Source organism: Toxotes jaculatrix, chromosome 7, assembly GCF_017976425.1.
Source record: "Toxotes jaculatrix isolate fToxJac2 chromosome 7, fToxJac2.pri, whole genome shotgun sequence".
Lineage (NCBI taxonomy): Eukaryota > Metazoa > Chordata > Actinopteri > Toxotidae > Toxotes > Toxotes jaculatrix.
The window spans coordinates 26730831-26744529 of NC_054400.1; the positions used below are offsets into that span (position 1 = coordinate 26730831).

Here is a 13699-nt window from a genome sequence, read left to right on the forward strand (position 1 = left end):
ATGCAGCAAAAACAGAATTTTATGAGATGAAAAGTTATGAAATGGGAACCTGTGTACCAGGCTTTCCTTCTGCTCCCTCAGTCCCAACTCGGCCTCTGAAACCCTGTAACAACATATGCAAACAGATACACAAATGTGGTTTAGTGATTACAGGTAAATCAGACTTGATGAGCTTATATCTGTTCATTCTTACCAGCATACCAGGGAGACCAAACGGAGCAGGGAGCCCTGGGCGACCCTGTAAATCAATGTATGCAAGAAGTCAAGAAACAAAAACAGCTTTTAAAATAATAAATGTATTTTCAATGCAAGAATCTGATATTGATTAATGTGAGTTTCTAATGTCCAGGTAATAATTACCCTTTGTCCTTTGAGTCCTAACTTCCCCTTTTGTCCTGGGGTGCCTCTGTCGCCCTTAAATATGAAAACAGATTTGTTGTTAGTATGAATGGTTTGACAATCCTAATTCCTGTTTGTTTATACATTCTTAGACTACACAGATGTTCATATTGTTGTTGAACTGCAGGCACTAAAATCATTACCAGTACTAGAAGCAGTGGCACTAACAGGAGCAGTGTTACATCAGTGGTCATCTATCATCATCACATGGTTCAAAAGCTTTGTCAGTCTTTGTTCAGAGCAATGCTGTGTAAAAACATGTCCCCTGTGGACGATACGCTGTGACATGATATGGCTCCGTTTTACTACCTTATACATAACCAGGCAGCAATAAAAACCTCTGACCTTTGGCCCCTGTTCCCCAACTACTCCCTGGGGACCGGCCTCCCCGTCCTCGCCCTAAGGAGGCATGACAAGAAAAGTCATTAGAACTATGGCATATAATAAACTCTTCCACTTCACTATAGGTGTTTGAATCCATAAAATTAAAATAATGCTTAAACCTTATGTGAGTTCTAATGGCTACAACCAAACACCACTAGCCAGTTTATTTTAACTTGACAAAAAATCCACTATGTAGTAGTATTATATGTATTATATGAGAAAGTAGATGTTTCAACTCGTTAGCTCAGAGCTGGAATGTTGTTTCATATTATCTTTCATTCATGATCTCCTCCTACAATCAGACCATGATCTGTACCTCTTTTCCTCGGGGCCCAGGTTGACCTCTCACCCCTGGAGGGCCTGAGATGCCACGTTCACCCCTCTCTCCCTGACGACCCTGGATTCCTGCAACCCCTTTAAGGCCCTAAGGGAACAATAAGTTCAGAGGTTTAGTTCTAAAAGTGGTGCTGTATGGGGTTATGAGACAAATTAGGGAAACACAAGCAGCAGCAGTCTCACTGGCATTAGACAGAGACTGTTACTGCTCATCACAGTGATGTCCTTTGTTTTCTGTAAATATGTAAAAAAAAAAAAAAAAAAATACCTTGATAAAAGTTTTTAAAGGTTACTCATGTCTGCATGCAAGTGATTTTATATAAATTTATTTTCACATCCCTCATGAAATCCACCCCCTTCAGTCAAATTCAGGATTGATTCATAATTTTTGGATTAGGTGAAAATAAAGTAGTGGTGAGACAAGTTTCTATCACCACTTCTGAATCTGAATTCTTGGGGGATTATCAAAGTTCAGCTTTATGGATTTAGTTTCATTTTACAGTCCATCACCAATGATGACTTCCTCTTACTCTGTCTCCTTTTGGTCCAGCCTCTCCACTGTCACCATCCAGTCCTCTGAAACCCTGAACATAAACATGACATTACATGTTCAGTAGTAATGTCACATTAGAATGGTTTTCCATTGACTCAAATCACTTCCAGTTTAATTCACCTCATCTTTATCTTTTAATCCATAGAAAAGACTGAAAAATAAAACTATAGGTTTTCACTTACAGCTGAATTAATCAATATTTCATATTAAAACTAAATATATTGCAAAGACCCACTGAGAATTGTTTTGACCTCATTTGCTTCTTTCAGCTTCTTGCTGTTCACTGTCAGGTCTGATCAGTGTTGTTTCCAGCAGCAACCTCAGCAGAGAAAAGGCTCTGATAAACCCACTATACCTGTCTAATACCACATGGCAGAGATAATTATTGGCTGTCTCGTGAAGACAGTGGAACATCTATCTATCTAAATGTTTTCCTGAAGTTTGGCTGAGACCAAACCAGAGAATTACATTCTTCAGGTGGCCTGAAACACGACTTCAACGGGAGGATAATGTTGCTCCATGTCTGCTGAATGTGTTGGGCAGATCCTGTAAGTTTGTAACTAATCATGTACACTGTGTTGACTCACACTATATGTTTTGAACTGTCTTTCTGCGCAGCCAAAAGATACAACTGTCTTCAGTTAAGATGTCCTGCTCATACTGAGTGTAAACACCTGCTCCTCAAGCATGTTTGTCCACTGACAGGTCCAATAAAACAATTCTACTCTGAGCCTCAGATAGCTGGAATATTAAGACAGTATGGTCTGTTTCATGGTCTGTACTGTCTCAGTCAAGACTACAGTTGGCTACAGCGTGGAAAATACTACTCCAGCTATATTAAAACAAGATCAGTACAGTTTATAATACATTTTGACAGAAGCCATGTGAAGGCATGGGAAACTCTGGCTGTGTAAGTGTAGACAGCTGACCCACAGTTCTGACCTGGCAGGAATCAGATGCTGTGATTTACCATATGTTTGGCATTTGATTCTAAAATTAGTCAGTTACAACCAACCTAGGGTTAGAATTGGTAAAGTAATCAATATATTAAATGAATCATAATCCATCTTCTTGTGCCTCTAGTGACATTTAATTGAACTCACTGTGCCACCTGGAAATCCTTTTGGACCAGGACTTCCACTCATCCCCTGAAAGAGCAGACAGAGCATGCTGAATCCTAAAATACGAACATGTTTGTATAGTAACAACACATGGAAAATATCTGCTGTGTCTAACATCTCCCAAGTTTGCTCACTCTTCACGTAGCTGGAATTCAAACTGGGAGTAGTTTTGACTGGTGATATAAAGAACAAAAATAAAACTATTAGCTATCAGTATTTCCAAAGTGTTAGCAGTCATGGGGCTTTGAGCAGAGCCACGTGATGAACACGGAGGTGTAACAGCAGGTGGCAGCATAGTGAAAAGAAAGACGTGGGAATCTGTGTATGAAACGGGGACTGACTCAGTCAGATGTGAGCCACATGGGGGACAGCCAGTCTTCATTAATACTTTAAAAGTCATAGTCTGTCTAGTTTCATGGCTCTAATGTTTATTTAGGTCAAAACTTGAGTTTCCAAGTCAAGGCTCAAGTCCTACATTTTGAAACTGTGACTCAGGTCTACAGATCTGGCAACAACTCATGCAGAGCGTATTCTAGAGCCAAAGAAACACCAAAAAAAAAAAGCACTGTTCACCTGTAAGATTTTACTTATTGTAGCACACCTGTAGATTAATTACAGACGATCATGTGAGCAGTGTACTGTATTTGTGATATGTAGTTTAGTTACTGATAATAACAATTGAACATTAGAGATAACGAACTCATTATTTACCATGGGCCCTTCAATGCCGGGCAATCCTTTTATCCCCATAGGTCCTACTTCACCCTGTCAGAGACAGCGAGGGCATCAGCATCATCGGTTGATTAAATTAGTTCACTGAACAAACACAACTTTTCAGATAATTGTATTAAAACTTACCATTTCCCCCTTAGGACCAGAAGGGCCATCGCTGCCTGGTTGACCCTGACAAAACACAAACCAATAAAAAAAAACATAATACACAAGATATTGTGCATCAAACTTGAGCCTGGAAACAACAGAAATGTGTTTTTCTGAACCATAAAACCAAACAACAATCACTGTGATCACGGTACACGACCAAAATGCAAGAGCCAGTCATACAAACAGATTTGGCCTTAAGTGGCAGGTGCAAGCAATTTAAGAGAATCCGAGGCACTCACCAGTTTTCTTGTATTTAGAGTTTTCTCTTAGATATGAGTGACATTTACAAGTGGGCCAGCCCTGTCACACAAGTCATGAACAGATAGACTGCCCTTCTTCACAGAGGGAAAACACTTTGATTTTAGAATTATAGTAAAGAATTTAGAGTTAGAGATAGCACCACAGTTTTAGGTTCCACTGATTATGTTAAAAATCCCATCTCACAAACACACACCCCCTCAGTGTGAAACGAGTGATTTACAACAGGTTTGTGCAGCTGAGAGAGTTTCATGAATCGGTCTTTGAAAGCTCACATGAAGCCTCACAGTCCCACTAACTTTTCCTGTTTCCTGTTCCTGTTTGTCCATTTATTGTTTCAAGTTGATTTTCTTACAGCTATAGTTCTGATTTGATAAAATTGTTGAAGAACTTATCAGAGTTGTCAGTTCAGTTATTACTGTGCAATCTAAACAAGGATCACAGAACAGCATTCTCAGATTAAAGTTACCTGAGTCCCTCGAGGTCCAGGTGAGCCTGTCTCTCCTGCTAATCCTGACGGTCCCTGTTAGAGATACAATACGACTAAATAATTATACTGCTGCACTGACTCTCCATCATGTAAAGCCTAACAGGTGAACTGGAGGACATACTTGAGGGCCTTTACGACCTCGTGGACCAGCTGGACCTTGAAGCCCCTGTACAGGACAAAGAGAAACACCATAAACCTTCATATCTGTATTTCACTACTGATTGAAACTAAAATGAAATGAATGAATATATGAAGGAATATGAAGCCTCCTGATATAAACTCACCTCAGACCCATTCAGTCCAGGAGGTCCTATGCTGCCTGTGGCCCCTGGTGCACCCTAGGAAATTCCAACTGATCATTAGAGTTTCTTGTCGTCTCTTGTCATCAGCAGCACGTAACACTTGTGCGAACATTGTGAAACAGGTAGGAGCACTAATGCATGCTCACCTCTAGTCCTGGAGGACCCTTCATTCCATCATGTCCAGAGTCTCCCTGATTAAAAAAGGAGAAATGAACATGGTGAGACATTTGAGTGAAGGGATAAAAGACACAATCTTATCAGCACAGAATAACAAATGTCCTACCTGAGGTCCTGGAGGTCCAAGCAGCCCCTGAACGCCTCTTTTACCCAAAGGACCCTGATAAGTACAAACTGCAGTCAGATTTGACAAAACAGACCATCCAAGAGGCTGGGTGTGATTGTTAATCTAAGTATGTGAGAGTGTCTGTCCCACTCTCACATACACTGTCATTTAAAAATGTCAACATGAGTTTAAAGACATTGTGATGTATCAACATTTTCTGGCATTTTATACAGAAAATAATGATCTGATAATAATCCGTGGCTTCAATAATGAAAATAACCATTGGTTGCAGCTTTACACTGAAGTGCTGCAGTGGAACAATGTAGAAAGTTGTCAAAAAATAAAATAAATAACAGGAATATATAATGTATATTCTATATAAATTTTTTCTTCATGCAAACAGTGGCTAATAGTTATGGCTAATAAGTGAAAATTAGTAGGCAATAAATGGTACAGTACTATATGAGACTCTTTAACATCAGTAATACAGAGTATTGAAGGGAAGTTTAGTACTCCACCTTCATGACTTTTAGAGCCTCTTAGTGCTCCAAAAAGCCCAGATCCTAGACTTTACACAATATATCTTTCATTAGGTCCTCCATGACTGATAAATGCCCATGACTTGCAAGCTTTATTGTAACAGTAATATACAATAAATTATATTCACGCTGTATTCACAAGCTAAGCAGCACTACTCACAGAACTGACTGTTCTGTGTAAAGTTAGTAGAATTTCCATTTAAACATAGATAGTTTTAACTAGCTGTCACTCTTACAGGAGGTCCAGTGGGCCCATCTTCTCCTGGTTCCCCTTTAGATCCCTAGAAGGCATAAAAACAACATGCAGTCCATTGTGTTTTCAACCACTCTGTCAACCACAAATTCTATTCTATTATGTAGAATCATATTAAAATACTATTTCAAAATCCTTTTTATACTGACCTTTTCCCCAGCTCGCCCTCTGTCTCCACATGGTCCAGGCTCACCACTGAAACCCTGAAGTTCAGGACACAGAGTTCATCCAGGTACATATCAGTACTTTCCTATTTATCTACCAAAGATCTCTTCCTCATGTGCTTTCAGTGTAAGTGATGGAGGAGAGAATTCACACTCCTGTTTCTGTGCAGAAATGAATTGAAAAGCTTATCTGTAGCTAATATGAGACTTCAGCTGTTTGAGTTAGACAAATCGAGTGGATATCTCCAAATCTACAACCCAAGTCCTTCCTTTCGTTACTGTCCTCACACTGCAGCTCAACAAGGAAACAAAAATACAGAATTTAGGAAGTTACCCACCTGATCTGATTAACTCAGATTAACTGCTGAAGCCTCCCAGTAACAGCAGGTAAACTTCAGAATACATTTTAGTTCACAAAGAGCAAACTGGACAGGATAGGACATGTTGCATTTTTCTGCATTCACGGGGTACATGACAAAAAAAACTTCATCATCGTCATCATTTTGATGTTTCACCTCAAACTCTCACCTCATCCCCTTTCTCCCCTGGTAAAGCCCCTTCTCCTTTAAAACCTCTGGGACCCTGATTGGACAACAGCAGATGTTCACAAATGATGCAGGCTGATCATTGGCACAGCAACAAGTGAGAGATTCTCTAAACCTGATCCTGTTAGTTCTCACCCGGAGCCCAGGTAGTCCTGGTGGCCCAGAGCACCCATTCTCTCCTTGATTGCCATTCCTGCCCAACCTCCCTGTCTTGCCAGCGACGCCCTTTGGCCCAGGGTAACCCTAATACAAGGATACAATCACATAATGTTAGGTCACCTGGTATAATACAGCTACTGATGATACAGAAAGGATTTTCAGTTTCAATATTTACCATGGTTCCTGTCTGTCCTGGCATTCCTCTGTTCCCTGGGTCTCCAGGAATACCCTTAATGATACAAACTGTTTAATAACAACCTTAAAAATACATTAACTATGAGAACTATGACAAGAGCAGGGTCAAAATAATGGGAAAGATCATGGGTGATGTTGTTCACCCACAGTGACAATATCATCATTCTGAATTACTTATTTAAACATAGTGGATGTTTAACTCACTGGAGGGCCAGGTTTTCCCATTTCACCCACTGGTCCAGGAGGGCCAGGGCTCACCTTAAGAGCCAGAGAAATATAAATCAGACACTAACTCTGACTGAACGACTCAGATCCAGTCTAAAAGCTCAGCTACTCACCGGCCAGCCAGCTCTCAGCATCTGAGAGAAGGTTGATCTCTGGGGGGGAAAAAAAAAAAAAAAGCAACAATAGAAATGAAAATATACACATATCTGACAGGTCGCGGCCTATTTTCTTTGTAAAGGTAACAATTAAATGTCATAAAGGTGGTAAAAATCTGAAGGTTTACTGTAAAATAAAACATTGACAAAGGTTTACAGCTGTGAAAGCAGCTCTGTGTGGCTGTACTCAATCATGGGAAGACCAAGGATTCATCCTAAGAACATTTATGTATGTATCAGTGTTAGAAAAAACACCAAGTGGTAGTGCCAGCTGAATGAGGACTGATGTGAGAGATATTCTTGGCTAACTGGGAGTCCCACAACTAACAGACATGCCTTCTGATGAGGAAACCTAAAGCTCACTTTAACACTTATACAAAATATAAATTGGGCAAGGCAGGATAAGTGTTTGATCACATCCACACGAATAGCAGGCTGAAGCTTTTAGGTCAGGTGCCCAGTTCAACCACGCCCCCCCCCAACACCCCCGCCCCCCGCCAAGTGTTTTATCAATCACTGTTAAACGGTTTGATTTGTGTTGATATTTTACTGACTCGGCTTTGAAAGATCGCTCTGAGAAGACTGACTGCAACAACAGGACTCACAGCAGCTTTGAAGATAATCTCCCAATATGTGAAGTGAGTGGATCTCTCCCAAAGGCAGAAGAACTCACAACACACTTCATTCTTCTCTGTTTTTAACAGTTCCAGATTTTCAGGGTTTTTGTTTTCCCTGGGGACTAGCAGTCCATCACAGTCCATCTGAGGCCCGCTTACACCGGGAGTATTTGTGTATTTTGAGCTGATTGGTCAGGACTTAGTTCATAGTTCATAGCTCTTTTGGATGTTGTTAAGGTCAGAGAAGCAGTGATTCTGCAATTAAATTTTAATGAATCAGTTAATTATTTTAAGTTACTGTTAGTCACATCAGGTCCTCCAATCTAAATGACCATATTGGTTGTTTTAACCTATCCTTGGTTACAATCCAAAGAGGAGTACCAGTAGCAGGCGTACTGGATCTTCATCATCATGGCAATAAAAATAAACGTGTTAAGGTTGTGGAATGGTTTCGGTTTGGTTAGGTTTACGCACAAAAACTTCTTGGTGAGTTTTATGAAAAGGTCGTGGTTTAGGCATAGGGATTGGAAACTATCACAATGACTCTCTCTGTGCAGTCCCACAGGCATGCTCAGAACTGTCCAGGAGACTGGAATTTTTACTCTTTGGGTTTTAACTTGTTATGGATAATCTCCCCTCAGTGATCGGTGATGCATTTAGGTTGCAACTACTGTCTCCACTAGGCAGGATGAGATGTTCTTTTTTTTTTGTTGCAGTTTCATTGTCTATTGCAACTTTAAGCTCCCACGCAGGCCACACAGTACAGAGTTTGACAGTGCAAATGCACCTTAAAAGACAGCCGTTCAAGAATCACAGCTGTGAGTGATCACACCGCTACTTGAACACAGCTGGTTGACATGGCTCTGACACTTTGTCGTGTAACACTCGGGACTGTAGATGGAGCCAAACAACATGAGTGTGTGACAAAGTGCTGAGAGCTCCATACGGTGCACTGTGCAGTGCTATGATGGCTGTTAGTCACTGCACTCTGAGAGTCAGAGAAGTGCCAGTCAACTGTAGCATACAGGAAACCTTCAGGTTTCTTACACCACCCAGCTCTGCTGCTTCAGGTAATATTTGTCTTGGCAATGGTGCTGCAGTTGGGGGGGGTATGAGCGGAGGCCGGCCAAGCCTGTCAAGGTCGAGCTCAGACTGATGGAGGGAGCTGGACCTCCCTAAGTCTCACTGTGTCTCTGTGGAAGGAGCAGTCAGAGCCTTTGGTGTACTCAGAGAGAGCTGCAACACTGAGGCCTTTGACAGCCAGCTCGACCCTGCTCGTTCCTTGGGTCTAAAAGCAAAGTGCAGGAACTGACCCGGGCACGAGGTCTGGATTTGCTCCAGTAACAATGCTTGGCAGATGCTTCAGTTTTCATTATAGACTGTGTGAGCACAGAGAGCTATATGGCCTGAGCTACAGCCATCTACCTAAAATGTCAACAGACAGGGAGGGGATTACTCAGCCGTGCCTGGAATAGAGGCTCATTTTGTATTGTAGACAGTAATAGCTGTACATGGTGACATCTGCCACTCATTTTATTACTTTGAAATTCAGTTAAAAATCGAGTTCTTCCATTTTGGGGTTATGAAAGTATAGCTGTGAACTGATTTTCATTTTTTTTTTTTTTTTAAATTACAGGATAAATCCAGTTCATTACATCTGGCGTCTTATTTTTATGTTGTGACAATCAGTGTTAGCGTTAAACAGACCGAATGACTGGTTCATCTATAACCCATCACACCTGCCATAGCTGCATGCACACAGACAGATATTTCCCTTTTACCTCCTAATGAAGTGGCTTGCATGATCCTTTGTCTGTTTGCCTGACTGCTTGTGTATTTATGTTCCTTCAAGCCTTACAGTGATCTCATCTTCTTCTCAGACCTCAGTCATTACTCTGTCCGTTACAGTGCTATCGTAAAGAATGGAAATAACCTAAACTCCAAAATAGTAAGACCCAAGTTAGAATAAACCCACAGTACTACAACACTTCTTATAGTTACTATATTAACTAAACAAGTGTTTTCAATCATAGAGAGCTGGCTGGGAATATTGTGGCATTAAGACAGGGTGACATTAGCAGCCAGGAATAGACAAAGTGTGGTGAGGACACTGGGGACATTGGTCTGGTTGGACAACCTTGAGAGGACACTTGAACTAAAAAGGACGCTCATGCGTATTCTATACTGGTGCTACAGTATGGTCCAGTTCCTCAAGGATTCAGTGCAGTTCCAGTTGGATTGTGGTTTGCGTGTTTACATTTAGACTCACCCTAAAAGCTGTCCAGTCGTCCTCAGAGCTCCTCCATAGGTAAAGAGCGGGAAGTCCTGGAGGTCCTGGAGGCCCTGGATCCCCTCTCCTACCATCCAGGCCTGGAATACCTTGAGATCCCTTGAGAAGAGAAGATAAAAGGACTCAATTAGTAAAACACATATTCATATTTCATGAATGGAAACATAAAAGATATCACCCTCTTAAAGCAAACAGCAAAGTTACTTATACTATTTATACTGAGCAGAGTTTGCTTTGATTCTTATGAACATTTGTGTGTTTGTTGTTTGGTTCAGTTTGTTTAGGATTGTGTGAAAACTGTCATTCAAACAAAATTGCTGCTGTCAAACACAAAACAAAACGGCAAACTTACTCATGCATATCTTACCTTGTCACCTTTAAATCCAGTGTAGCCTTCCTTCCCAGCACACCCCTGTAAGAACAATATGCCATTCAGCTATTTCAACCATATGTACGGCTTACTGGCAACAACTGGCAGGCCTTCTGTCTGCCATCGTGGACAGAGTGATGATCTTACAGAGAAAATGTCACTGTGGTCTCTCTTGCATTATTAATGCAATGTGTTTTGAAAGCAATCTCTGTACTCTGTAATTTCACAAGATGAATAAAAAGCAGTGTGAGTCAGTTCCACATGGGTTGATGCAGCCACACTGTTTGCACAGAATAACCATAACCCCCACTTCCAACCAAAGTACAGGCCCATTAAAGAGAGGTCACTTGAGGAATGACTTCAGCCACTCAGGGGAAACTCGCTGCACTGAGAAAAGATACTCTGAAAAGAAAAGATCATCTGTCCTAGAGGTTTCCTTAAACAGTGCATCCCCCTAGAAAATCATACAGAAATAGCTCAAGTTCTGGAAAATACATTTCTTTGTTTTGTTTCCAATAGTGAACTGAGAAAATCAATATATGTCAAATATGTGAGTGCATCAAGTGCAGAGCAGGAGAAGGCGTGTGGCCATGTCAGCTTGGCACAAAGACAAGGAGAACTCTAGTCCAAAGAAAACTAAACAAAATAACAACCACCACCTCTACAGCACACTGATTAACACACACACACACACACACACAGGAATGTAAATTGTGAATTCAGTCATGTGCTGGGACAATAGATGAGTGTACTGACAGTGCACAACTTCTCAGAGTCTTGTCATCGCAGTATGGTTACGTACGTTTGGTAACATCATGCCTGTACAGAGTCCTCAACCAAGACCTGTCTGGTTTCACCCTGCTTACAGTCCTTATGCTAAGCTAGGCTGACAACAGCCCAACTCCAGCTCTGTACTTCACACAGACATGAGACTTTTATCTATCTTCTCATTTCAGTCCTGGAAAGAAACTGAATAAACATATTGTTGAGCAGTTATTTTAACATCAACACAATTCAATTTTGATTGAATCTTATGTCATTAAACAGGTTCGGTTAGAGAGCTGATCAGGATAAGAATAACCCGGGTTATTCGACGTTCAAGTACAAAAACACGTAGACACGTCGGGAGACTCAAAAAGCTGATGGTTCTTTATCTTGGAACTTGTTTCACTGCTGAGGGAGAACTTAAGTTATTATTCCAACGTGTAATGAATGAAAATAGGGACTGTCTTGACTGTTTGTCTGTTAGATCAGCTAAAAACAGCCCCCACATTCATGCACGTTTTAAAAGATAAGTCTGATTATATTCTATATTTTTCTCCTCCTCCTTTTCTCCAAACAAACACTGAGTGTATAATACTACCAAGTGTTGTGTGTGTGTATGCAAAGCCTGACAGATCTTATGCCTCTGTGCCATAGAGCACCATTGTTGTCCAAAATCCATTAAAAACACATCATTGAGCCACACCGTTGAACTGGGTGACATGTTGCTCCTGCTCTGTCAGCACCATGTTTACTCTGTCTGTTTAAACTTACACTCAGCTTGCTAGCTCCAAATGATCTGTGTCTTGTCACATACGACAAACGGACACAAACACTAGAAAACAATACTCACACAGTTTCTCTACAAGTTCTGCATCCAATCCAACAATCCAGCAAAGCAAGATCTTGTGGAGAGCTGACAACAATTACAAATAATGTACTCACTCCAGGTCGCAGGAGGAAAATGAATCTCCAACAGGAACGAGCTGAGGACAAGGACACACTGTCCACCACTGCCTAGTATCCTGCTACCCAACATACAGTCCCCAGAGAACAAGCTGGACAACCTTAGGGCAGGATCACTTACTGGTGGGACACATGGGACTGTAATATCACCTGTCTCACAGAGAAATGGCTGCTCTGCATGACCTACTGGCCCACAGTGTTCAACCAGGGAAGGAAATTAATGATGTTAATATTCCACCTCAAGCAGACACGAACACTGTTCTGCTGGAGCTACAGGAGGCCCTCACTAGCTACCAGGTTAAACACTGGGATGCAGCCCTCATCGTGACTGTGGACTCTGGACGAGAGAGGACTCTGGATCTCTGCTACAGACCCTTCAAGGACAAACTCTACACTTGTCACTAATGATATTATTCTGATATTCTAATACATTCCCTTTCATTTCACTGCATGTTTTTACTCTGTCCATGTGACTCTGAACATGTGTCAAATAAAGAACCTTCCTCTTGTGTGAGTCACGTTTACTGAAAACTACAGTGGACAGCTGTTTCAAGGAATTATTTAACCTTTTTTAAAAATGAAATATCTACTGTATATACGTATATATATGCATATAAATGTGACTGGTTTCTAAAGATTTATGTCTTCAGTCGGAACCAATGTGTTTGGGGCTGAGAGACGGTGACAGAGTTTGGGAAGTTAACACATTGGTTGGTTTTGGTCTTTTCATGGGTTGGATTTTGTTCACAACGAGAACAAGCTTTATCCATTAAGTTAATGTCTTGTATTTCCAGTTTTTTAATACCACATGAAGACAGAATTCAGACTCTAATCAGACACCCCTCTGACGACTCAATTTAAATCAACAATGAAGTGTCTTACTTCCAAAGAGGATTCCTAGACCAAGGCATGTCTTACTCCATTCTAACGAAATGCTTACTCTTCTTCCCTGTGGTCCGACCGGGCCAGAGGGACCTTCGTGGATTCTGTAGATTCTCTGGTCAGATCCATAGATGATCTTTCCTGTTCCAGTGGTGGGTCCAGATGACAAAGACTCCTCATGCTGCAGACTGGAATGCCGCCGTGCCTCACTGATTCTTAAAGGAGGGTAATGGCTGTTCCTGTACTTCACTAAAGAATCAGATGAGGTTAAGCTAACTACACTATATAAGTCTGTGTCCGCTGCACTTTCCTGGATGATATTTTCATCTAACGCTTGTCTGCTTGGAGAGGATTCAGCCCCATGAACTCTTCTGTCTTTATCGTTAGCTGCCAACACAATGTGAGGTTCATCAAAGCCTTGGCTTTGGTCAGCAGCATCTTGATGAGTGGAGTCAAGAGGCTTTCTCTCCAACAGATGATCCTGAAAAAGAGACACAGAAAAAGAAACTGCAATCACACAGTTTCACAGCTCCAGTTCTGGAAAACAGGAGGCAAAAGACCAGTAGTGT

At 41.2% G+C, this 13699-nt stretch overlaps 1 protein-coding gene across 1 annotated transcript in view; it reads right to left on the reverse strand.

Moving 5' to 3' along the window:
• The window catches only part of LOC121184953 (collagen alpha-1(III) chain-like), a 52021-nt gene that overhangs the window by 14133 nt on the left and 24189 nt on the right, over positions 1-13699 (reverse strand). Inside the window, exons 11-30 of the mRNA XM_041042886.1 lie at positions 13189-13611; positions 10130-10249; positions 9047-9148; positions 7068-7096; positions 6844-6897; positions 6645-6752; positions 6493-6546; positions 5950-6003; positions 5784-5828; positions 4559-4589; positions 4403-4456; positions 3652-3696; positions 3505-3558; positions 2776-2820; positions 1650-1703; positions 1100-1207; positions 745-798; positions 361-414; positions 194-238; positions 50-103 (exon numbers count right to left, since the gene is read on the reverse strand). Coding sequence (XP_040898820.1) covers positions 50-103; positions 194-238; positions 361-414; positions 745-798; positions 1100-1207; positions 1650-1703; positions 2776-2820; positions 3505-3558; positions 3652-3696; positions 4403-4456; positions 4559-4589; positions 5784-5828; positions 5950-6003; positions 6493-6546; positions 6645-6752; positions 6844-6897; positions 7068-7096; positions 9047-9148; positions 10130-10249; positions 13189-13611 — 1587 coding nt within the window. The remainder of the gene's footprint in view (positions 1-49; positions 104-193; positions 239-360; positions 415-744; positions 799-1099; positions 1208-1649; positions 1704-2775; positions 2821-3504; positions 3559-3651; positions 3697-4402; positions 4457-4558; positions 4590-5783; positions 5829-5949; positions 6004-6492; positions 6547-6644; positions 6753-6843; positions 6898-7067; positions 7097-9046; positions 9149-10129; positions 10250-13188; positions 13612-13699) is intronic.